Genomic DNA, 26,453 nt, shown 5'->3' on the forward strand with positions numbered 1-26,453 from the left:
ATGGGATGGGGTACGTCGTTTTTTTTCTTTTTTCGGTATTGTTGTTGTTATTTTTGTTGTTCTTGTTGCTGTCATTAATGCGAGGCACACACGGTTTTGGGGGGTTTCATCTTTTATTGTTGAATTTTGTTGCAGCCGGGACGGCTGTGGGCTGTACGGGGGGGGGGGGGGGGGGGGGTGATGTAGGGGTGTTACGGGAGAGCAAACAAACACACAAGGGGCGTTTGCGCCCGCACGCGTAAGGGTGCCTACATCTACGTCCGCAACAGTTAGCCCTGGGGGGCTGTGGCGGCGCTGTGATCCCCCACAGCCCCACCCCTTGGGGGGGAATTGCTATATAAGGCGGGCAGCCGGTGGGCTCGGGGTCGAGTATTACAGCTTAACCAGCGAAGACCAGCAGGATAGGCCCTGGGACTCCCCTGGCTCGCTGTCCTTCTAAGTGTAATAAAGCTCGTTGAGGCGACTTCTGGAATCCGTCTTTTATTCAACTTGTATACAGCTTCTTTTCCTTCACGCTGCTGACCGGCAGCGTGAGAGGGACAGATAGAGAGAGAGACACACTGCCACGTGGCAACCCGGAGCCCCGCTCCCGCGTGGCCCCCTTCCTCTGTTCGTTCCCGTTCTGACCACGTGTCGTTCATCTCCACCCCTATTTAATACCCGGGTCACGTGGTACGTTTCCCCCAATCCTGGTTAGCCTCCATGGAATATTCCAGGCCCCCTCGTAAGCTGCCGGGACCACGCCCCTGACTCATGTCCCCATTGGCTGTGGCCAAAGCCACCAGAACCAATCCCCTACTTACAGCTGTCACCTTTCCATTACGTCAGGGCCACGCCCCTAGGCTTCCCCCCATTAGTTATAAACCAGGACCGGCAGAGCCAATCATCATGACGAGTTGTGATACGTCATTCAGCCGGATATATCCTCACATTACATAAGGACCAACCAAGGAAAGCCAGCGGCGCGGCCCTGAGAGCCCAGAGCCAATGCTCTTATAAGAGCCGGTCTGGTTGGCTAAGAGTGCCGAGATCCGAGCTTGGCCAGAGCCAGATCAGCTAGCCTCCCCTAGCTCTCTAGTGGAGGACCTGGGAGCAGACTAGCCGGGCTAGCGCTAGGGGTGTCTCACTGTTAGACGGGTGAAGGGGCCGTTACCCCTTCAAGTATTGTGTTCTGTCCTTTGGTTGAATAAATAAGTGTGCCTCCGACTACGTCGTCTACATCTCCTTGAACTCACTACACATATGTAGGTCATCAAGTTTTCCTTCCAAGTCGGTTCCTGATGACATACAAATGTATGTCATCGGAACGGAACCGGAAGAAAAACTAATATAAAATAATTTATCGCTACCGAGGCTCCCCCCACAAGGCCATGCGGGAGGGTGCGTGGCACAGTTTGGCCCCAGCTATCATAGAGGGCGGCCGTGTCGATATAGTTATCTTCAGAGAGTACAATGTCTTTAAAAACAACGGCACTACGCTTGCGCGTTCCAAGATTCAGAGGTGAACGGGACGCCCCACCCTGCAACTTGCAGACATCTCGGAATGGGAAGAGGGTGAACAAGCAGCAATCAGCTAACCTGGTTTCCAGCATCTGGTGAGACATTCCCAATTGATCTCTCATTATATAATTGTATAGACGGCCGACGTACAATCTGGGTATGACCATGGCTACGTCACAGCTGCGTGGACAGCGGTGGAGCATTCCATGTCCAACTGGAAGAAATGGGATTAAAATGCCAAAAGAAAACTGAGGCAGGGGAAACTTCAAATCTCAGTAAAGACAAGATTACAGAAAACTAGAAAATAAGTTTTTACCATGTGAATATTGGTGAATACAGATAATTGAAGGGATATGATCGCAGGATGTGACAAGCAAATTGAAAGTCTGGAATAGAGCATAGCAAGAACAGAGTGTAGACAAGAAGAAGAGATGGCCAAGGGTGGGGCATGGCTGCGGGATGGAGAATTCACGAGCTGGGCACTGAAATGGCACCAGGGGTCAGTGACCTGGATCAGCGCGGGCGCTAGGCGGGAATTGGGATGGGCCCTGCACCACCAATTGTCCCTTTGGCACTACCCAGGCTCACTCTCCTTGGCAGTCTATCACCGCACACCACAGTTCGACTGGCCCCCTGTCCAGGAGGAGCCGAGTCGGGCCTGTCCAGGATGTGCAATTCGGCAGGAGGAAGTTATCGTGAATTCTAGCGGCATCAACAGCACTGCCCGGTTTTACATCCCGGCCTTGAAGCGTTTATCATTATAAACTGTAAAACTAGAATGTCGGCTTGCAAAGCGAGCGGCATAACGCATGTCTGAAACGCGACGAAGCTCCAGCTGACCTCCTTAACTCTGAACTCCACACGTTTGAGGGAGAAGCCCTCCGCGGCAGGGTCCGGGGAGCCGCGCTGCCGCGGTGGGCACAGCAGCGAGCCCCACGACAGCGTTGCTCGGCACAGCGCCACCTCCCATTCGCCGCTCTGCGCTTCCTCTGCTCAGCACGGAAGGGGGGGGGGGGGGGGAACGCTGGGGTGATTTCCTGCTCACATGAGCATTGAGGCGGTGCAAAGCTCCCTTTTACAGCCAAAGGGCCGGTGGTGCATGTGTCAAACTGAAAATTTGGAACAGGGAAGTGACCACAACTATGCAGCGACATGGCAACCTTGTTGAACAGTTGGGCAGCGTGGCCAGAGGAGACACGGAGAGAGGTTAGAGGCGGAGATACAGCCTTTCTGTTTCAGCAGAGCATCGCTTAAGTGCCCCTGGCCCTACAAGGCTTGTGCCGACAGGCTCCACACGTTATTCCCAGTGGCCCATCGTGCAGTTGCAGTTCTCCTTGGTTGCCAACCTTTGTTTACCCAGGAAAATCACACCGAGTCTCAAGACTCTTGTTCAGGAGGGTCTTGCCAGGTTACCGCAGTAGGGGGCGATGTTGCTGCTGCTGTGTGCGTGTGTAAACCCAATTAATGGGGAGCGGTCGTGTAGCGGTGAGCGCGCTGCACTACGAACCCGGCGGCCCAGGTTTGATTCCCGCTGACAGCCCACATAGGTGACGATAAACTGAACAGGTCCTGGGCCTCCCCTAGGTCAACTCAGCCTCAAATGAGTACCTGGTGCGGTGTGTAAACATCGCCATTAAGGAGACAAAGGCGGCTGGGCGTAGTGCTGGTCACCCACCCCCTCATGTGCGGTGCCGGCCTTGATAGGTGCTTGCTCACAGCACTTGCCCCTACAACCTCTAAAGGTTACATCGGGGATCTTTGTCTTTGTAAACCTAATTCAGTCATTTTCAGGAATTGGGGATGTTTGTCAATACCAGTTACATTGAATGGGTCTTTTGATGCTATGAAAGTCAATGGAAGAACCCAGAGGAAATCCAACTGGGACACAGAAAGAACATAAAAGCTTTACAAAGAGGTTCGATGTGTGGCACAAGTGTTCCAGGATATCTCAACGTTTCCACTTTACAGACTCTATGATGGAGCATTACCGTAAAATGACTTGCTATTGCAGTAATATGTTTCAGCACTGAACTCTGGTAAGGACAAAAATGTTTCAAGTCTCCTTAAAGAAATCCGTGCTTCAATGAGTCCGTTTAGCACCCACGGAAAGGCATTGAGAGGCGTAATCAGCATGTTGATCAAAGCCACAGCTGTGAAAACCTGCAGGAAATACAAGTGTAAGAACAAATGCAAACATTATTTCATTCTATTTATGCACACCTCTTCCAATTAACCCAAAATTACTCACAATCCAATTATCACTTCATCGGTATTCTGCAAATTAAAAAGCACTGCAAGTCACAATTTCTCTCCAGCCAAAAATAATTGCAAGTACAATGCATGAATCTATCGCTATTGTGAAAAGACTTCAATATACATTCACAGAGGGGTTCTCATTAAATTGTTGTTTAAAATTATTATCAATGGCCATCAGGTAGAACTAAATTTGAGAGAGACAAAACACAGACACGAAGACACACAGGCAGACACACAAGCAGTGAGAGACAACACAGAGACACAGAGACACAACATAGTGTGTCTGTCTGTTTGTCTCCGTGTCTGTGTTTTGTCTCTCTCTCAAATTTTGTTCTACCTGATGACGATTGGTTGTGTTGCAATCGAAACGTCGTATTCTATAATTTAATTTATTTTCTTTCTACGTGACTTTACCAAAAGAACCAAAGAGTAATTCCTGCAGTCACGAAAGCTTCAAATCAAGGTTGGGATCAATGACCATTGCTATCAAAAGTCACCACAGTGTACGTATGTATGTTGAACTTCTTTCGCCCTGTAGTAGTCAACCATGACTTAGATAATCATGACCCTGAAATTACTGTTTTACGAGTGACAGTTGTGGAGTGGCAGTGGCAACATCTCCTGTGAGAAGGGATGTTATAGCCACTCAAAGCAGTTTGGATATTGGCAGCAAAGAGCGTGTGTGGGACAGCGGCATTGTGTAAATTAAGCTTCCAATGAAACCAGATCAAATTTACAAGAGATTTCACTCTAAAGCTCACGATACGTCTTTCGCGTACAAGTGGGTGTGAGCGGTGGAAATATTGTAAAAGGACATAAAACTGAACACATTTTTCAAAAACACCGAGGCCTTAAAATATATACAGGCATACCTCCTATAGCGCTGAAGAATGCAGTCTTGGTAAATTAATCGCTATAGAAAACAGCGCTAAAACACGGTTCCAATGGGGATGCGTTCCCGACCGCTACTTTTTACCTATGAGCGATATGAGGGCTTCATTGGGGAAGCTTCATTGGGGAATCAGTAATAGCCTTAAGAATTATACTGTCCACATGATAAATGTATTAAAGCATTTATAACAAACAAAATCACTTTTAACACGTAGGCTTTCACGGACAATATCCATACTATTTTAATAAACACAATAGACAGGAAGGACAAGTTCAAAGGGCTCGCATAATGCACATGCATAATGTACGTTTCCTCAGTAATCCCCCCCCACATTGTGCAGGAGCGCAGAAGGGTGGTCAACACATCTAGGCCTCTATATAAGGAACAAAACAGTAAGACTTCTACACACTGTCTGCCGTAAACACACGCTCCATGGGAAGCTATTTTAACAAATTGGATTACTCAAGCCACGGATCACCAATAAATGGATGACGCGATGAACCCTGGATGAATCGATACTCTAACGTGGCTATCGCATCGACTATGAGCAAAATCGATACAATAGGCACCTCCATTCAGATTCCACAAGACCATTATATGGGCTGAAACACGCCCCAACGGGCAACGCCATGCCCACTTTCTTCCATATATGGGGGGCTGTTCCGCTCAGGAATTTTCCATCCATAAAAAAGGGCGTTATAAATGTGTCCTAAGCATACTTTTGCAATCTAACCCAAAAACATTTTTTATTATGAATAATATTGGTCGCGAAAGCCTACGTGTTAAACTGAGGTATATCTGTATATAATAATAAGCAACGATTTGGACAAAGGCCCTTCTTCCATCTGAGGCAGAGTGGGTGCAGTCTCCTGTTGTGGAGGGTCTGCGAGTTGTGGTGCATTAAGGGGTTGGTCTGCACCAGACTCCTTTTCTTTAGAACGGCTTTTTGTATTTAGGTTTGTTGTCCTTCCCCGCAACTCCGATTATCATGGTTGGCTACGTGTGGTGCGAAGGAAGTTCAAGATACATACGTACGTATGTATGATCGGCAGAATTAACCTTTCGATTCCACCGCCTCCCTTCTCAGCCGGGCACTACTATTCTCATCCCCTCTTCTGCTGGACATATGAAAAAGAGCTTTATAGCTCATTGGATTCCTCTAGTATTAATAAACATTCTCATTCTCATATTTTGGTACTGGCAAAGGAGGTCCCATGATGTAGCTCATTCTGATTATTTTGCACCTTCTTCCTGTTCTCACGTTATTTTTCAGTCTTGTTTTGGGACGTGAGCCTGCCCCCGTACTGTAATGTTACATTAGGCTTCGTGGTGAAAGGGTGACAAAGAAGCCTTCAGCTCTGGAGGGTTTGTATTTTCATCTTTCGGTGCTGGTCACCCAAACCCGTCAGGACGTCTCGTTCTTCGGAACGAAGTTTCACCGGAAATAAAATCTCTTCAAGTTGAATATCAAACCCGAAAGGCCTCAATGCTGATTCACTACACCCTTGTGTTTATGTGCAGGTGGATTTCAGCAAAAAACAAAACCACACACATACTCCGTGGCTTTTATCAGAATTTATTTCAACGAAACGACCGAGCGCGCTCCCCTACCTTCGTTGCGGTGAGGGCGTTGCCAAGGCTGACGTACGTCACGAACGTGAGGATGGAGATGAGCACCGGCGTCACCGCCCACAGGTACACGCACAGTGCGTCCAGGTACTTCATGCCCGAGAGGCCCTTCAACTCATCCGAGCGAAACCCATTCACTTTGCGCGAGAAGCTCTCCTCCCAGCAGTGCAGCTTGATTGCACGGATGCCGAAGAGAATCTCGGTCATGAGCTGTGAATCGCCGACATGGTGTTGAGTTTTATATGTGACGAACCCACTTTATTTCTAAACAACTTAAATCATAAGAGAGCCAGACAATTTGGCGCCGATTGAAAATACAATCATTATAGAGAGGGTCCTTGCCTATAAACATCGGGCAGTTCACCGGCATTGGTTCTAGTAAGCCCGACTGTTGATGAGACACTAAATGTCAAAACTGGTCCAGCGTTTTGATTGTGTTGAATCAATTCTGCTGAAATTATGCACTCCCAGAAGGCCATGTTGCTGAAAGGATGTGCAAAATAAATGTTTTAAAAAATGTATTTGGAGGGTACAGATGTGTGAAGGAGGCATATTGTCTGCTTATTAAATTTTTTAATATTCTGTACAATGACGATAGTGGTCATTATGCATCACATCCATGGTGGCAAGATGTTATCTATCTCGCCTGGCATGCAGGAGGTCGTGGAGGCGTGGATTTTTTGCCGTGTGCTCCGGTTTTTCCCTCCACATTTAGCCAAATACTCTAAACATGCGTTTAGAGTAATTGGCTGTAATCAATTTCCAAAATATAAACCACTTTGTTGAGCTATCATTTGTTGCCAGGACGCTTCTGAAAAAGAGCTAAATAGCTTAGTGGACCTTACCTGGTCAAATAAAAAAAATATTGTTCAAACCAACCTTGACTCTTCCATCTTTATGGTGCATCATCGCTTGGCTGAATCCTCCAATTTTGTTCGCAATCAGTTTGTTCAGCGGGACGAGCAAGATGGCGACGGCGATGCCGGCCAGGAAGGCGACGCCGACCTGCTGGTAGAGCAGCAGGAGAGAGACGGCCACCTGCAGAGGCAAGCTCCAGAACGAGTGGAAGCTTGGGCAGAAGTTGACGATGCGGTCCGTGTCGGTGCTCATGTAGTTCACTATCTCTCCTGTGCTGAACTCGGACAGGGAGGACGCACCGACCCGCAACAATTTCCGATAAACCGTCGTGACCAGGGCTGCGCGTACGCACAAGGCGATCTTGTTGATCCGGTAGGAGAACTGATTGTTGAAAAAAGCCCCAAAAAATGTTGTCCCAAAGAGGCCGGCAATGTAGTAGTAGCCGTGAGAGGCAGGCTCCTGTCTGTTCTCCATAAAGGAGAGCAAATATTGCAGAATGACAGGGCCTAGCAGACCGAGCACAATAGCAATCAAGTAGAGAAGACCAATCAATAAATAGCGAACGCCGTAAACCTTGTAGAGGGACCAAAAGAGAGTGCGTCTCGGCTGGCTATCAGGTAATGGCGTGTCTTTGTTGATGCACAATCTCTTCCCAGTTGGGCTACTCTTGCTGACATCCTCAGGAATGCAATCCCTTGTTTGGTTACTGTCTGCATACAAAACGTCTTTAAATGCTTGAGACACAAATGATACCTTCATGTTTTCAGGCAACTCAAGGATATCATCAGGGCTATTCAATTCTCCATTGTAACCTTGCTTCATTACTGGGTTTAACCAAATGTAAAAAAGTTTTGAGATGAAGCCACTACCATCTTCAGTCACCGCTTGTCGGTGACGAGCATCAGGGAAAAGTTGTTCAGTTTTTCTTTTCCGACTGCCTAAGAGCGCAGTCCTTTCACCTGCATCATTAATGGATTCCACCTCATGAACGGCCACAAGACGATTTGACGGAATCAGTGAGATTAAATAAACCGCCATGAGCACTGGAACGCCACACATTACCACTTTGTGCATACAAGCTGCAGCCCCGAGGAGGCAGAACTCGGGCCTCGTGAAGAAAGCCACTCCGTTTATGACTGCGGAGGGAATTGTTGCGAGCCAGACAACGATGATCAGCGGCGGTCCCCGGGAAAAGGACAGCTCAGATTGAGCAACGGAGGACAGTGCCAGGGAGTGGCACAGCCAAGCGAACGCTGCAACGCATGCAGCCATGACGTCCAGGTGTCGCGTTTTGACATCAAAGTCAAAGGAAAGCGACACGAGGTCGCAGAAAAATAGTGCCACCACCAAAGCCGACGTGAGGATTCTCAGCACCCAGCCGTACGATACGGGCACGTGACTATCACGTCTGCACACAAACACAACATCGCACGCTCGCTGGTTAGTCCATCTTACACACGTTATACACCATTGACATACATATCGCATACTCGCAGAGTCCACTTTATATTGGGTTTGTGTGTTATTTATTTATTATTTATCACAGTTGCTGCAAAGGCCCAAAAGGCCCAAAACACCACCAACAAAATTCACTAATATAGTTGTACTCGACAAGCATTATGGGTTAGGCCACAATGATCTAGCTAAATTTCAGGCATAAGAACCATCCACCACCAAACAAAGCCAAACTAGTTAAATTGTTATATTGGCTGCAAAAACCTCATGTTAAGGTAAGAGTTAATAGGTTTTTTGAATTGAGCAAAGTTATTAGGCGAATTGGACCAATGGGAGGGAATTCCAAAGTGGAGCGGTGCAAGGGAAGATGCGGAAAGAACAGTGTTGTGACCTGCAGCGTGGTGATTGAGTTGGGTGGCTAAATTCAGCAATCTTGATTTGAAGCTTTCGTGACTGCAGGAATCCATACTCTTTGGTTCTTTCGGTAAAGTCACGGAGGTAGAAAACTAATAGATCACGATGTTTAGATCGCAACACAAGCGGTCGTCCTCAGGTGGAAAAAATATAATCTAGCAGTGGAACTGCTCAACCAGCAAGAGAGCAGTTACAACAAGAGGTTATTTGTGTGGCGATGGGCAAGCAAGCGGGGTCTGAGCTGGAAAGGAATTCCATCCACGGACCCAAGCACGTCACTTGTGTTAATGGGGGAGATTAGGGAGAGAGGGATTAGGGAGGGAGATTAGCATGAATGAGCTTCCGTCGCCGCATAAGAGTATCATGCCCGCATATGCGCACAACAGCAGTGTTAATAAGAGATTAGAACCATGACAGTGCAATCCAAAGGACATGCGAGCATTAGAGTGCAATCCAAAGGGAATGTGAGCATGAGAGTGCAATCCAAAGGACATGTGAGCATGAGAGTGCAATCCAAAGGACATGTGAGAGATCTAAGAGAGAGGCATAGAGAGAGAGACACACAGAGAGTCGGAAATAACAGCGGACATAGGCAGGTGGGATGGAAACATCACAGTCAGTTAAGACTTTACCTGGTTAATAACGTCCTTCCAAAGATTGCTCAGTTTGTACCCATCTTCTCGGTTGAAGTTGTGTCTGTGTTTATATATCTGGATGGCTTCATGAACAAATCTCTGAAGGTAGCCGGTAGGTTTGCAGAGTAGATGACACGTTCATCATCTGGCCACATGGCCTGCCAGCACTGAACCAATTTCTCAACCACATCAATTCCATACACCCATCGATAAAATTCACCATGGAAGTGGAAAAGGATGGCAAGCTCCCGTTCCTGGAAGTTTTGATCGGGAAGAGACCTGATGGCTTGTTGGGACATTCGGTCTACAGGAAAGCCACCCACACGGATGCCTATCTAAAGCTTGACTCCCACCACCATCCAGCCCAGAAGAATTCCCTCATCAAAACACTACACCATAGGGCCTGTTGCATCTCCGACCAGCACCACCTAGCTCGTAAGTTGGAGCAAGTACACCAAGCCCTCAGGATGAACGGATACCCCCAGCCATGGGGAGACAACCTTCTGAGGATCCAACCAAAACCATCACTTTACCATACATAGCAGGGGTTACCAAAATATTTCCAAAATCTTAAACAAACACAAGATCCAGGTTCGTTTCAACACAGTACACAAAATCCGTGATTTAATCCCATATGTAAAGGATGTGATTCCTGACATGCAATACCCTGGTGTCTACAAACTGAGTTGTGGTTGTGGCAGCAGTTACATTGGGGAAACAAAACAACATGTCTCAGACCGCATTCATGAACACAAGGCAGATCTGAAACACGGTAGGACCAATAACTCTGCCGTTGCTGATCATTGTTTTAACGCTGTGGGCTCACACAAAATAGATTTTTCCAAGACGGAGGTACTCTGCAAACCTACCGGCTACCTTCAGAGATTTGTTCATGAAGCCATCCAGATATATAAACACAGACACAACTTCAACCAAGAAGATGGGTACAAACTGAGCAATCATTGGAAGGACGTTATTAACTAGGCAAATTCTGAACTGACTGTGATGTTTCCATCCTGCCTGCCTATGTCAGCTGTTATTTCTGACTCTGTGTCTCTCTCTCTATGCCTCTCTCTTCGATCTCTCACATGTCCTCTGGATTGCACTCTCATGCTCACGTCCTTTGGATTGCACTCTCATGCACACATGCCCTTTGGATTGCACTTCTCATGCTCACATGTCCTTTGGATTGCACTCACATGCTCACATGTCCTTTGGATTGCACTCACATGCTCACATGCCCTTTGGATTGCATTCTCATGTTCACATCCTTTGGATTGCACTCTCATGGTTCTAATCTCTTATTAACACTGCTGTTGTGCGCATATGCGGGCAAGATACTCTTATGCGGCGACGGAAGCTCATTCATGCTATTCTCCCTCCCTAATCCCTCTTTCCCGAATCTCCCCCATTAACACAACTGACGTGCTTGGGTCCGTGGATGGAATTCCTTTCCAGCTCAGACCCCGCTTGCTTGCCGATCGCCACATATATAATCTTGTTGTAACTGCTCTCTCGCTGGTTCAGCAGTTCCACTGCTGGATTATATTTTTTCCACCTGAGGACGACCGCTTGTGTTGCGATCGAAACGTCGTGATTTATTTTATTTTATACCTACGTGACTTTACCGAAAGAACCAAAGAGTATAAATTCCGCAAGTTGGCAGAGTAGGGGGTACAGCTGGTGCATCCACCAGTCATCTCAGTCAGCCAACCCATGGCACCTGGGTCTGTGCCGAGACCTCCTGTCAGAGAGCCTTTCGACAATTCACGTGTCCTCAAAGTGCACCTGGCCTGACACAGGTACCGTGGTGACATCACCGTCAATTGGTGGCCAATGGCGAAATATTGGTATTGGTTGGTGAGACCTGCAGTGCAGTGAGTGAGTTGGGTAAGAAGGTGAGTGGGTTGTTGTGACCTGCAGTGTGGTGGTTGAACATAGTGTGGATGCAGTGCCAGATTAAGCTAGTGCGGGGCCTGTCACATATGTTATAAAGGGGCCCTAAATAAATAAACCACAAATATTAAAACACAAATTCTTTACTTCTGTAGAGGTGTAGTGGGTGACATCACGTCACGCGCGCCCTCGGAGAGAGTGGCGTCGCGGGACGTGACGTCAGGCGGGCCGTGGAGGATGGTGACGTCATGCCCCCAGGGGGGTATTTAAAGGGGGACCCGGGATGGAACCGGGGTTCGTCGGGGGTAGGAGTGGGGACTCGGGGAGTTGGTCCTCACACAAGGCTAGGGGAGGCTACTCCGCCCGACCGGCCGAGGTTGAGGGTGGTCCCGGGCTGGGGCAGGGTGGAGAGCCGGGTTAGCCGGGGTGTAGGGATCCCAGTACCCTGTCCCCTGGGGAGTTATTGGCTAGGGGGGTGTTGGTTCGGCGTAAGCCTTATCAACCTGGCGTAAGCCCTTAACAACCTGGCGTAAGCCGTGAAATAAACGTGGCGTGAGCCCCTAACAGCAACCTGCCTCCGAGTCGTGAATTGCACCTCAACACTTGCATAGTAAAATAATTGTATTTTTTCATTTGCTATACAATCAGACAATACGACAAATCGCTAACGTTAAACACCCAGTCATTCATAAAAATTGAAGGCAGTATAGTACTATAGTAATAGAGCAAGCGCAGAGGGCCCTTGAAAGTGATGCACAACCCGTAGCATATGCTACTTTTGCTACTAGGATAATCCGGCACTGTGTGGATGAGACGCAACAGTCAGTCAGTAGATTGATCCCTCATTATGTGAAGAATTAATGAGTGAAGTGCTGTACATGGCAATAGCAAAAGAAGAGGGATATGGAGACAGTTGACTGCCGGTGACCAAATGACTGGAGAAAAATCACTGAGTGCCAGATGATCAATCACCCTGATTGCTTTACGTTTAATTATATCAAGTAGAGTGAGGCAGGAACTGGGTGCTTCACCCCAGATATTACAACAGGAGTCCAACTTCAGTGGAATTTGTTGCTTGTGGAACAGCAATAATTCTTCTGAGTTAAAGAAAATTTTAGCACCGAAAAGCTTCCAGTTTAGTGATTCCATGACAGGTCAGTGCCTGCTAGATAAGACTGTTGTGCAACAGTCTTGCACACATAATCAGAGAGATTGATTTCTGGCTAAACTTAAAAAGGAAAACATTCACATCAAGTTACAAACTGTGTGCAAAGCAATAATCGATTTAAATTAAAGTGTTGTAAAAGAGCATGACAATATCATGGGACCTTCTTTACCAGTACCAAAATATCAGAATAGGTGTTCCCCTTTTTTCTGGCAACAAAACAGGTGTTAAGATGTTAAAACACAAAACTGAAACCTTTTACAAGGAATCATGTCTGCATTAACCACAAACCTTGTAGTCAGAATGCAAATAAAAAACATACTCTGATAATATATGCATTGTCTTTTAAATTGATTGGTCCACACCAGAGACTGTTTTCTTTTGAGCCTTGTCTCAAATGGTGTTAGACCAGATGCCAAAAAGCGTTTTAACATCTTAACACCCGTTTTGTTGCCAGAAAAAAGGGGAAAACCTATTCTCAGCATGACAATAATGTAACAGAGTACAGATGAGTAAGAGTCAATTAGTGTCCACAAACATTCCGTGTAGTCGGTTGCATAAAGCAATAAGAGGAATTCTCCACAACTCCGGCTATCTCCTGATGAGGTTGGTTATCATGGCCAGCGAAACGTCATACTCGAATTGTAAATATTGCGGGTTTATTCTCCAACACACCACCGGTGTGCTGAACCAGCAACGAATTGGCACGTTTTGTTTACATGACATAACCTTACGAATGGACTGTGTTGGGTGGTGGCGGGTTTATCGACACATTTATATTTGCGCGATGTAACCCGACAAAAACTCTGTTTTGGAAAATATTGGTCGCAAAAGCCTGCGTGTTAAACTGCATAAAGGAACGTAAACATGTCCTTAGCTCACAGTCCGCACCAGTCACGAGGTCCTTGTGTCAGTCCCCTTGGTCTTTCTGGGAGTCCCTTCCTCCTGCCACCTATGCTGTTGACTCCCTGCCTGGGATTGACTGCCTCTCTCTATGAAATACATATTACTGGTAGGAACCTCCTGGTTACACCAGCCGACAGGGGATTGTGTCCGTCTGTCGTGCATCCAAAAATGGGAGGGGTGGGGCTGGGTGGAGAGGGGAGGGTGGGGGAGGGGCTGGGTGGGGAGGGGCTGGTCACCCCGTGGTGCCCTTATAAAACTCAACGTTTAACCTACTCACGCCGGCTTGTGCCCGCCCTCACAGTCGGCCATATTTGCGGAATACACCATGCCGCCGTTGACCCTGGCCATTGACCAAGCAACCCAACGTTCCTACCAGCTCCCTCCGCAGGAATGTGTTCCTGTTTCTAAATAGCATCTACTACTGGATCAAAACCACCAAAGGGGATGATATGCTCAGTCTTAATTTAAATTAAAAACTAAACTATTTTTTATTTTACCAGGTAAGGCCCACTGAGCTATATAGCTCTTTTTCAGAAGTGACCTGGCCACAAATAATCGCGAGGCCAATGAGGTGGCTTATCATGTGACAATTTTTCATAATTTACATTTATTTGTATGGCACCTTCCACTATTGTCTGAAGGCACCAAATACTCTAAACGCATGTTGATTCTAAATGTGGAGGGAAAAACCAGAACACGGCCATGGGGAGAGAGAGAGACATGCAAACTACAAATATACAGGCGTGGGGTTTGGATGGAACCCACGACCTCCTATATACCAGGCGAGGTGGTTGCTCCACCGCGGCGCCCAATTTATAAATGGGGATGCTTTGACCCGTCAGTCAACGTAATTTGAAAAACAAAGCTTCTCTGATGTATAAATGCATATTAAAGTAAAACAACCAAATACCTGTATTTTCCCATAAAGAATGCCGAGCTCATGGCCAGGAGAGCATGCGAGGGTAAGTTCAAAGCCACCTGATTAAAACAGTGGCCAACGGATCCGTTCATCCAGAGAGGAAAGCGATCCTCTTCCGTGGTTCCGCACAGAAGCACCAGCAAGTCACCCATGGCCACCTGCACGAGAGAACAATGTGCGTGTGTGTGTACGTACGTTGAACTTCTTTCGCACCGTACGTAGCCTAAGCGGAGGGAAAAGGAGCGACGCTCACAGCAACGAGCGGAGCGCCGGGCGGCTAAGAGGCAGCAAGTTGCCACAGTGGGGAGCCCAGTTAGTGCATCTGCCAGTCATCTCAGTCATGGCACCTGGGTGTGTTCTGTGACCTGTCAGCAGCGAGCATTCGACACTTCACGTGGCCTCAAAGTAGCCTGGCACAAGCGCCGTGGTGACGTAGTGGGTCAGTTGTAGTGTCAGTGTGTCAGTGGTAGCGCGTGTGCCAGTGTCAGTGTGTCATTGGTAGCGCATGCTTCAGTGTCAGTTTGTCAGTGGTAGTGCATCTGTCAATGCGCCTTCCCATCAACCAGAGGCGAGGAGTGGTAGTCGTGGTTACTTATGCCCCCACCGAAGACGAACATCCGTGGAGAGATGCAGGCAAGGCCGATGAGTCAGATGCCTTCTGTGACCTCCTGTCACAGGTGCTGGCTAAAGTGGCCCCTCGGGATAGTCATCTTGTTTGGTGACTTCAATGCCCGAGTTGGTCATGATGCTGGCACCTGCTCTGGAGTGATTGGAAGGCATGGGCCAGATCAGCTCAATAACAACAGTAGGAGGCTGCTAGATTGTTGTGCAGCCCATGGGCTTGTAATTACCAACACGCTGTTCCGGCATCGGTGCATCCACACAACATCATGGATGCATGCCGGATCCAAGCAAGACCATCTGCTGGACTACATAGTGACGGAACAGCGGATGCGAGCCCATGTCCTTGACACCAGGACCTACCGTGGAGCTGATCTGCCCTCTGACCATTGACTTGTCATCTGTAAGATGCACCTGCCGATTCTTCCACTGCGTTGGTGGGTGTACACCCAGGACCCCATTGCAACCTAAGGTGGCCTGGTCTCAGATAGCTGATGAAAGTTGCAAGCGAGAATTTCATCATCGCTTGCGGCTGGGGTTGGCATCGTCCCCCACTCCTCCTGATGTCGAGGGTAAATGGGCGAGGTTTAGGACTGTGACTCGTGCAGCTGCAATGGCTGCTTTGGGTAAGCGGTCCAGACCTCCCAGAGATCCTAGCTGACAGAGGTGTTCAGGATGGTTGAGAAAAAGCGACAGGCCCACTCCAATCATCTACAGCATCCCACATCAGAGAATGAGGAGGCTTACCGCAGCCTTCGCTCGGAGGTTCGGAGAGCCGTGAGGCGCTGCAATGCTGGGTGGTGGTCGCGGGTTGCTGAGGAGATGGAGTCTGCCTCAATGGCCCGCGATCACAAATCCCTATTTAACTCCATCAAAAAAGTAACCTGCAGTGCCAAACCTCTTACGATCATTAGGGGAAAAAACGGTGATCCAATCTCCGACCCCCAGGAACAGGTTTGCAGATTTGCTGAGCATTTCTGTGAAGTTGTGGGGGAGGGGAAATCCCTCGACATGGAAAACATTTGTGGGACAAAGTGGGGATTACCCTGCTGAGCCTGCGGTGCCTCAAATATTTGAAGAAGTCACCCCCTGTGAGTGGCTGGCTGAGGTGCCATCTGTTGAGGAAGTACTAAAGACGATCCAGAGTCTGAGACCAGGAAAGGCACCGGGCAGAGATGATCTCCGAAATGCTAAGGGAAGGTGGCGTTTGTGCACAGACTGCCGGACATCATAACAACAGTCTGGACCACTGGATGGGTTCCGCAGGATTGGAAGGATGCCCTTGTGGCCCCCCTCTTTAAGGGGGACCGCACAGACTGTAACAACTACAGGGGCATCTCACTCCTCAGTGTGCCGGGAAAAGTCCTGGCAAGGATTATTCAACATCGCCTTGCCAGGCACGCTGAGGAGAGGCTTGCGGAGCCCCAATGTGGTTTCAGGAAATGGCGGTCCTGCACAGATGCCGTATTTTTTGTCCGTTTGCTACAGCAGAGGTGTAGGGAATTTCAACAAGACCTACATCTCTGCTTTATTGACCTGGTCAAGGCCAATGATACCGTCAGTAGGCCTGGGCTCTGGGTTGTTCTTCATGCTTCCGGAGTCCCTGACCCTCTGCTCACGATCATTAAGAACCTTCATGATGGTGAGCGGGCCCGGGTAAAACTACGTGGCCGGGAGTCGGAGCCATTTCCTGTTCACCTTGGGGTGCGACAGGGATGTCCTCTGGCTCCCACATTATTTAACATCTTTTTCGACCATGTAGTCCGTGAAGCCTTTGATGGCTGTACCAGAAGAATTTCCATCTGGTACAGATACAATGGGAGGCTGATCGATGCCCGGATGCGGTCAAGGGATGCTCCCTATTGATCAACCATGTTATGTATACCGATGATCTGGTAATTGCCACTCACTCCGAGGAGGAGTTGGAGGCGCTGATGCTGAACCTGGAGCGTGCTACTAAGAGGTGGGGCCTTATCATCAGCCCCACCAAAACTAAGCACCTGCCTGGGTATTTTGTACCATTGGGCAACCCACCCACACATCTCCCAATCGGTGATGGGGCAGTTGTGGAGAGAGTGGAGAGTTTCCCATACCTGGGCAGTGTGCTCATGACTGGCTCCGGTTTGACAGCAGAGGTCTCACTCAGAATCAGTCAAGCAGCATTATCTTTTCATCAGTTGCGTAACGCTGTGTGGAAGCTACCTGGTCTGTCACTCCGGACGAAGCTTCAAGTCTTCTCGGCCACAGTCATTCCATCCCTACTCTATGCTTGCGAAACGTGGACCCCCCTAATGGAGTATCTTCGCAGAATATAAGCATTTAAGCTGGCCTGCCTAAGATCCATCCTGGGTTTAACCAGGCTGGATTGTGTGAGATCACAAATCCTAGAAAGACCTGGGCAAAGTCCCATCAGTGAGATCCTCCGGCAGGCAAGGCTGCGTTGGCAGGGTCATGTAGCCCGCATGCCCAGTCACCGCATGCCTAAACAGGTTTTGTTCGGCCGGATAGAGGGGGCGAAACGGGCACGGCACGGGCTAGAAAAGAGATGGAGTGACGTGGTACAGGAGGATGTGGAGCTGAGTGGACTTGCCGATGATTGGTACCAGCGGTGTCAAGATCGGCCTCTGTGGAAGTGGCTCGTGAAGGACGCTGCTGGGCAGTTGGAGGCAGTCGCCCTCCAACAACAACGGAGGGCGGCGGAGCGACGCTCACAACAATGAGCGGAGCGCCGGGTGGCTAAAGCACAGCAAGTTGGCACAGTAGGGGGCACAGGTGGTGCATCAGCCAGTCATCTCAGTCAGTCGACCCGTGACACCTGGGTCTGCCCCGTGACCTCCTGCCAGCGGGCGTTCGACACTTCACGTGGCCTCAAGATGCACATAGCCTGGCACAAGCGTGGTGGTGATGTCACCGCCACTTAGTGGCGAATGGCGGTTGTTGTTGTGTCAGCATGTCAGTGTGTCCGTGGCAGCGTGTGTGTCAGTGGAAGCGCGTGTGTTAGTGTCAATGTGTCAGCGCATGCTTCAGTGTCAGTGTGGCAGTGGTAGCGCGTGTCAGTGCCAATGTATCAGTGTGTCAGTGTGTCAGTGTGTCAATGTGTCAGTGTGTCAGTGTGTCGAGAGAGCTCGACCGGTGATCGTGAAGGGCGGGGGTGAGGGGGCAATGGGAGTGGGGGGTCCAGGGATAGAGAGGCGGGGGGGGGTCCAGGGATAAAGAGGCGGGGGGGGGGGGTCCAGGGATAGAGAGGCGGGGGGGGGTCCAGGGATAGAGAGGCGGGGGGGGGGGTCCAGGGATAGAGAGGCGGGGGGGGGGTCCAGGGATAGAGAGGCGGGGGGGGGGTCCAGGGATAAAGAGGTGGGGGGGGGGGTCCAGGGATAAAGAGGCGGGGGGGGGGGGTCCAGGGATAGAGAGGCGGGGAGGGGTCCAGGGATAGAGAGGCGGGGGGGGGGTCCAGGGATAAAGAGGCGGGGGGGGGGGGGTCCAGGGATAGAGAGGCGGGGGGGGGTCCAGGGATAGAGAGGCGGGGGGGGTCCAGGGATAAAGAGGCGGGGGGGGGGTCCAGGGATAGAGAGGCGGGGGGGGGGGGGTCCAGGGATAGAGAGGCGGGGGGGGGGTCCAGGGATAAAGAGGCGGGGGGGGGGTCCAGGGATAGAGAGGCGGGGGGGGGGTCCAGGGATAGAGAGGCGGGGGGGGGGGTCCAGGGATAGAGAGGCGGGGGGGGGGTCCAGAGATAGAGAGGCGGGCGGGGGGGGTCCAGGGATAGAGATGCGGGGGGGGGTCCAGGGATAAAGAGGTGGGGGGGGGTCCATGGATAAAGAGGTGGGGGGGGGGTCCAGGGATAGAGAGGCGGGGGGGGGGTCCAGGGATAGAGAGGCGGGGAGGGGGGTCCAGGGAAAGAGAGGTGGGGGGGGATCCAGGGATAAAGAGGCAGGGGGGGTCCAGAGATAAAGAGGTGGGGGGGGGGGGGGTCCAGGGATAGAGAGGCGGGGGGGGGGTCCAGGGATAAAGAGGCGGGGGGGGGTCCAGGGATAGAGAGGCGGGGGGGGGGGGTCCAGGGATAAAGAGGCGGGGGGGGTCCAGGGATAAAGAGGCAGGGGGGGTCCAGGGATAGAGAGGTGGGGGGGGGGGGTCCAGGGATAGAGAGGCGGGGGGGGTCCAGGGATAGAGAGGCGAGGGGGGGGGGTCCAGGGATAGAGAGGCGGGGGGGGTCCAGGGATAAAGAGGCGGGGGGGGGTCCAGGGATAGAGAGGCGGGGGGGGCGGTCCAGGGATAAAGAGGCGGGGGGGGGGTCCAGGGATAGAGAGGCGGGGGTGGGGTCCAGGGATAAAGAGGTGGGGGGGGGGGGGTCCAGGGATAAAGAGGCGGGGGGGGGGGTCCAGGGATAGAGAGGCGGGGGGGGGGGTCCAGGGATAGAAAGGCGGGGGGGGGGGGTCCAGGGATAAAGAGGCGGGGGGGGGGGTCCAGAGATAGAGAGGCGGGGGGGGGGTCCAGGGATAGAGAGGCGGGGGGGGGGTCCAGGGATAAAGAGGCGGGGGGGGGGGGTCCAGGGATAGAGAGGCGGGGGGGGGACCAGGGATAGAGAGGCGGGGGGGGGGGTCCAGGGATAGAGAGGCGGGGGGGGTCCCTCTCGCGCCCCCGCCCCCCACCGCGTCACTGCCCGGGCCGGGGCGCGGGACGCGGAGGGATAGGCGAACCCGTGCAGCTCAGGGACCGCGGTCATTTACCGCACCAGACGTCGCCTCGGGTAGAGAGGGCGAAGGGGGGGGGTAGATCACAGAGGGAAGGGTGCCGACGCTCCCCACAACCCCCTGGAGCTGTGCTGACGGCAGCAAGTGGGTTCCTGAACCCGAGTGCTACCCCCCCCCCCGTGTTACCCCCTGACGTGCCATCAGATTTTACACTTAATAAGGCAATACGCCTCGCTTACCTGTCCACGTGAATAATTGTTTTACATTCCCATCAGCCACCTAAACTTTCTCTCGGGGTGCGTCTTCAGCAGCCTCGGTTCAACACGGCACAGTTCAAGCCAACTGCTGGTTACTAGGCAAGGACCCCTCTCAGATATTTAAAAGCTTTTTTAGTAGAGGAATTGCAACTTTCTGACCCGCCCCGACAGGACATCCGGGGGGGGGGAAGCGCTTCATCGGATTCGTGCAGGATAAATAATCCGAGATTCGGTCTCAGTTCGACGCAAAACTAGAAAGGATTTGTCGTGTACTATGTTGAACTTCTTTCGCACCGCACGTGGCCAACCGCGCCGATTGGCGTTGTGAACACAGCAGCCTCCCCAAGACAAGCGAGCGGAGAGCGCTGAGGTGCTTCTGTGTCGCGGCCGAGTTACCGTGGAGCGTGAAGACGCGGGCCGCCTGGGCAGGGGCAGCTAACCCTGAGACGCCTTCGTGTCTAAGGACTGACGCCTCACAGACGGTGATCTAATCGCGTTCACGGTGACGGCAGCGGGGACTCGTCGACTGCGGCTGTTTTAAACGTGACCGCCTCTGAGGCCTAGCGAGACCAGGAGCAAGCCTGACTTGCCTGATCCCCCCCTTCTGTTTCATCATCTGCGTCAAATGGTCGCGAGCCCTGAGCGGGGAGGGGGGGCGTGGGAACCCGCCCTTTAAAGGGGCTCGGCATACTCCCACGTCGGCCCGGCCTGTGCTCACACACACAACTCACACATAGACACACGTAGACATAGACACACATAGATAATACATAGAAACACGTACACGGTTATACAATACATAGACACGTAGACATACATATACAATACATAGACACACGTACACATACATATAGAATACATAGACACATGTACATCGACATACATAGACAATAAATCAGACACATGCTTCAACATATACAACCACACACAGATACATTTCCATACATAAGACACACATGTACACATAGATATACGCACATAGATACACATAGACGCACATCGTGTATGCTTGCATTGGTGTTCATACATAGACGCACCGTGTAAGCTGTACTTGCATGCCTATGCTTAGGAGCATAGATGCAGACATGCATACATAGACTCGCATACTGTACCTACTCGTATGCTTAGGCATACATAGATACACATATAGAACAAGGACACACACAGGCTTTATGGGGACAAATTTCCCCGTATCGCCTTTAGAAGACTGTTGGGGCAAGTCCTGTTAACTGTTCAAGCTCGGCATACACGCAGATATACTGTACACACAGAGACACGCACAGAGACACAAAGACACACATAAAGACACAGAGACACACATAGAGACACAGAGACACACACATAGACACAGAGACACACAGACACATAAAGACACAGACACACATAAAGACACAGAGACACATAGAGACACAGACAAACACAGACACACACACAGAGACACATAGAGACACACATAGAGACACACAGAGACACACATAGAGACAGAGACGCACACAGAGATGCACACAGAGACACGCACAGAGACACAAAGACACACATAGAGACACAGAGACACACACATAGAGACACAGAGACACACATAAAGACACAGACGCACATAAAGACACAGAGACACATAGAGGCACAGACACACACAGACACAGAGACACACAGAGACACATAGAGATACAGACACATATAGAGGCACAGAGACACACATAGAGACACAGAGACACACATAGAGACACCTATATAAACACAGACACAGAGACACACGTAGAGACACGCAGAGACACACGCACACAGACACACAGAGACGCACAGACACACATAGAGACACAGAGACACACAGAGACACGCATAGAGACACAGAGACACACCGAGACACACAGAGACACACACAGACACACATAGAGACACACAGAGACACACATAGAGACACAGAGCCACACACATAGAGACACACACAGAGACGCACAGAGACACACAGAGACAGAGATACACAGAGACACACACAGAGACACACATAGAGACACACACAGACACACATAGAGACACACACACAAACACGCACAGAGACACAGACAAAGACACACAGACACACAGAGACACAGAGACACACACAGACACACATAGAGACACATTGAGACACATAGACGCTGGTGTGGCCATGGCGAGCCCCAAATCGCGCCGAGTCCTGCAAGACGCGAGGGCAGTGGACGACAACAGCGTGAGCGGTGCCTCGTTACCTCGTTACCATGCCACCTCGTTACCATGCCAACTCGTTACCATGCCGTCTCGCTACCATGCTGCCTCGCTACCGTTCCACCTCATTACCATGCCGCCTCGTTACCTCGTTACCATGCCAACTCGTTACCATGCCACCTCGCCACTGCGTTACCATGCCAACTCGTTACCATGCCTACTCGTTACCATGGCACCTCGTTACCATGCCAACTCGTTACTATGCCAACTCGTTACCATGCCACCTCGCCACTGTGTTACCACGCCACGTTGCCATACCACCACGTTAACGTGTGTGAGGTCATACAGGTTGTGTGTGTGTGGTGACCCTGCATGGTGTGTAACATGTGCGTATGCATGTGTGTGTGTAAGATCATACATGCTGTGTGTGTAAGGTGACCCTACAGGTTGTGTGTGAGATCATACAGGTTGTGTGTGTGGTGACTCTACAGGTTGTGTGTGTGTGTGGTGACTCTACAGGTTGTGTGTGTGTGTGGTGACTCTACAGGTTGTGTGTGTGGTGACTCTACAGGTTGTGTGTGTGTGTGGTGACTCTACAGGTTGTGTGTGTGTGTGGTGACTCTACAGGTTGTGTGTGTGTGTGGTGACTCTACAGGTTGTGTGTGTGTGTGGTGACTCTACAGGTTGTGTGTGTGTGTGGTGACTCTACAGGTTGTGTGTGTGTGTGGTAACTCTACAGGTTGTGTGTGTGTGAGACCATACAGGTTGTGTGTATGTGTGAGATCATACAGGTTGTGTGTGTGTGTGTAAGGTGACCCTACAGGTTGTGTGTGTGTGTAAGGTGACCCTACAGGCTGTGTGTGTGTGTGTGAGACCATACAGGTTGTGTGTGTAAGGTGACCCTGCAGGCTGTGTTAAGGATGGCAGCGCGCATGAATGTCGTGGGTACCGGACGGAGAGAGATTTATCAGTGGGCCAAGACTGCTGTCCTCATTGATGCATGGCGAGGAATGCGGCCTTAGCTACTATTGTCCCGAGACCTATTCACAACTCTAAACTGCAATCTAACCCTAAACCATATCAGATATGCCTCAACCCTAAGCTCCAACGCCTACCCCCATGCCAAAACCCTAACCATATCTCCTTTGCCAAAATCCTAATCTCTGACCCCAATGCATAAACCGTAACTTCTAACCCATACCCTAACCTCCAACCCCTTATCCCCAACCTCTAACTCCAACGCCTAAACCCCAACGTCGATGTCTAAACCGTATCCCCAATGCCTGACCTGTAACCCTTAACCCTACATGTGAACTGAAGAAGCGACTTCAACTGAAACGCAAGCTCTGTGATTGGGCATGAATCTGATACGTGGATAGGACACCTGCGGTGTCCGTGGTGCTGAGAGACTCGGGTTCTCTTCCCTTGCTGTCTAATCGACGCCGTCTGTGCCGCCACAGCTGTGCTTCGAATGTGGTGCACACAGCGCGCAGTGGGCAAGCGTCACCTACGGCATCTGGGTCTGCCTGGAGTGCTCGGGTCGGCACCGGGGCCTCGGCGTGCACCTCAGGTGAACGCGCGGACACAGCGCCGCTACGTCGAACCTGCAGTGGCCCCGCGTGGCGGCAGTGGTAGCACAGGCGCTTAGCCGCGATCCACGCACTAGGGATAGCGCGTTGCGGACTTTGGCACGGCACAAAGATTGGGCCATCTTGTGAGGTGAGGCACCCACTTTCGGGGCAATCTGGTGCCTGTTGGAGGATAGTACTGCAAGTAGGTTATGCCATTTTAATTCTTGTCTATAATCACTAAATGGATTATCCTATCGTGATTTATATAGCGCCTCATTCCAAGGCACTTTACAGCCCCAGCTGTAAAAAGTTGGCCAAATCCTCCTGAAAAAGAGTCCTGAGATTGTGTGGGTAAACAAGCGTAATGATTACTACAATAATACTGCATAAGGTTTTTATTCACAAAGCCTAAATCCTTAAGGAATTGACCAAATCAATGAGCAGGACTCTCCTGAAATAATGCCTTGGGGCATTGGTGGGTAAAGGAAGAGATGGGAGATGCATGGAGTCAGATATATAGAGATGAGGCATGGTAGATGTGCAGAGGATCACAATCTGTATCTTTATTTAGACTGAAGGAATCCGGTGAACTTTGAAACTCTGTTTTTTACAGATGTCCAGTAGACGGTGAGAGATGCGGAGAGCGATATGGCACAAAGAGCCATGATAGTGAGCATGTTCGGCCACGAGGAGGGAGCTCGAGACAGACTCTTCATGGGGAACATGTGGAGTTAGAGGCGGCAGGTATACGGAGTGGGATGGGCGATGCACAGAGTGAGAGAGGCAGAGGCACTGCACGAGAGATTTGCAGAGAGAGAGAGAGATGGGGACAGCATGGATGACGCGTGGGAGTGTAGTGACTTGCAGTGTCGCTACTGTGTACACACACACACGTGTGACGTCACTATGTGGGGGAGCGTCATTACCACACGGGTTTACACACACACACACACATGACGTCATCCCGTCTGGAGGCGGGAATGACGTCAGGGCCGGTTCAGGGATCGGGAGACCGTGGGTGAGGCCACGGGGGTTGTGTAAGGCCGTGGCACTCTGAGTGAACCCGGCTGGACACGTGACTGGATCAAGGTGGGGCCCGGGGAGCACCTTGGGGAGCCACGTGGACAGCGGAGGAGCTTCGAGAGGGTTCTCGAAGGAAGACCTGACCGTGGTGGGGCCCGGACACACCGAGACCCATATAAGCAGCCTCCCCACCGGGTTCGGGACAGTTCGTGTCAAGAAAGAAGATGCATCGTGAAGACGCCTCCTAAGAAGAGTCAAGCCTCCAGTCAGCGGACCCGCCAGTAGCCCACCTGGCTGGGTCACGCTAGTGTAACCGAGAGTCCGTGTTAGCGAGTGATGGTGTGTATTAGTTAGAGCAAGTCGGTGGTTACCACCCTATGTTAAGTGTAACGTGTTGGTGTTAATAAATAGTGTTGCCTCCCAAGAAGTTGTGTGCGCCTATCGGAGTCCATTACAATTGGTGCCAGAAGTGGCAAACGTTAAGGTTAGACTTACCTTGAGGCGCTATGACCACACGCCGTAGGCAACCTGCAAGGCACTCCTCTGGAGAGGAAGAGGACGACGGAGCTCTCTTCCCACCGACAGCCCCGGGGATGGCAGCCCCGGAGGGCCCCGCCGACGTGACACCAGCGGTGGAGCAGCGCAGTGCGGTCAGACCGGCGGACCCGTCTCCGGCCGACGATCACCGGACGACGAGCGCCCGCATCGGGGAGTTACTGGGCGGCGTGGCGGAGCTCGTTGCCAAGCTCGACGTCGGCCAGCCGTCGACGGACGGGCCGGGACCACATGGCGACGCCGCTACCGCGGCTGCGGTCCGACCGCGCAAAATTCCCGCCACTCCGGCGGCCCACGCGGCAGCCATTTTGGCGGGAACGCGCGGCGTGGAGGCCGCCATTTCCCCTCGCCCGCCAGCTGCGCAGCGGGACGTCCCTGCGCTGCATCGCGTTTAAATGCCGGTTCTCCACAAGCTGCACCTTGGCGGGGTGGACGGACGAGGAAGCGTAAAAAGCGCTCCCCACGACGCTGGATGACGACGCGTTGGGGGCGTTTTACGCCATTCTGCCTGCACGGCGCTCTACGCTGGCGTTGGCCTTTAAGGAGATGGCCACCATTTACGATCCGCCGCCCACCATCCGCAACAGATTCGTGGAACGACGGCGGGGGGAAACCGAGTCGCCCCTCGCCTTTAGAAGTGCCCTCTTGTTGCTGGCTCAGGCAGCATACCCGAATCTTGGGCCGACGGGTGTCGACTCCCTGATGTTGGACCGGTTGTTGGGGCTGGCCAAAGAGCTGAACGTCGCCCTGCCCGCGTCCGAGGACGACGACCCGACGTCCCTCGTGATCGCGCGATGTATCCAGTCTCACCTCGGGTTGAAGAAACGCTCGGGCCTCGTGGTTTGTGCTACACCAGCGGGCGAGACGTCTGAGGAGGACGAGTCTGCCTCTGTTTGTGCCGCCGTGACCGGCGCCGAGACCAGCGGCGAGCTACCGAGCGCCAAGGGAGGCGCGACCGGCCTCCGCGGGTTCCTCCTTGTCCAGGCTCCACTCGCGGCGTCTGCTTCAACTGCGGGCGGCCAGGACACG

At 51.4% G+C, this 26,453-nt stretch overlaps 2 protein-coding genes across 14 annotated transcripts in view; one reads left to right on the forward strand and one right to left on the reverse strand.

Annotated features, from left to right (window-relative positions):
• ABCC10 (ATP binding cassette subfamily C member 10) overlaps positions 1-20,724 on the reverse strand; it is a 69,435-nt gene extending 48,711 nt beyond the window's left edge. For 3 of the 7 annotated variants that reach the window (XM_078602137.1, XM_078602135.1, XM_078602133.1), the window contains exons 1-6: positions 20,488-20,724; positions 14,517-14,683; positions 7,157-8,543; positions 6,260-6,487; positions 3,489-3,660; positions 2,341-2,489 (exon numbers count right to left, since the gene is read on the reverse strand). In XM_078602137.1, coding sequence (XP_078458263.1) covers positions 2,341-2,489; positions 3,489-3,660; positions 6,260-6,487; positions 7,157-8,543; positions 14,517-14,677 — 2,097 coding nt within the window. In that variant the 5' untranslated portion in view covers positions 14,678-14,683; positions 20,488-20,724. Of the gene's footprint in view, positions 1-2,340; positions 2,490-3,488; positions 3,661-6,259; positions 6,488-7,156; positions 8,544-14,516; positions 14,684-20,073 lie in introns of all 7 variants that reach the window. The other 4 variants (XM_078602139.1, XM_078602138.1, XM_078602136.1 and 1 more) reach the window with 3 other exon arrangements.
• LOC144723397 (ADP-ribosylation factor GTPase-activating protein 1-like) overlaps positions 19,911-26,453 on the forward strand; it is a 50,370-nt gene continuing 43,827 nt past the window's right edge. For 2 of the 7 annotated variants that reach the window (XM_078602142.1, XM_078602143.1), the window contains exons 1-2: positions 19,911-22,300; positions 23,736-23,845. In XM_078602142.1, the coding sequence (XP_078458268.1) occupies positions 22,241-22,300; positions 23,736-23,845 (170 nt within the window). In that variant the 5' untranslated portion in view covers positions 19,911-22,240. The other 5 variants (XM_078602145.1, XM_078602147.1, XM_078602144.1 and 2 more) reach the window with 4 other exon arrangements.

The sequence above is a fragment of the Lampetra planeri genome, chromosome 17 (genome assembly GCF_965212315.1).
Source record: "Lampetra planeri chromosome 17, kcLamPlan1.2.h2, whole genome shotgun sequence".
Lineage (NCBI taxonomy): Eukaryota > Metazoa > Chordata > Hyperoartia > Petromyzontiformes > Petromyzontidae > Lampetra > Lampetra planeri.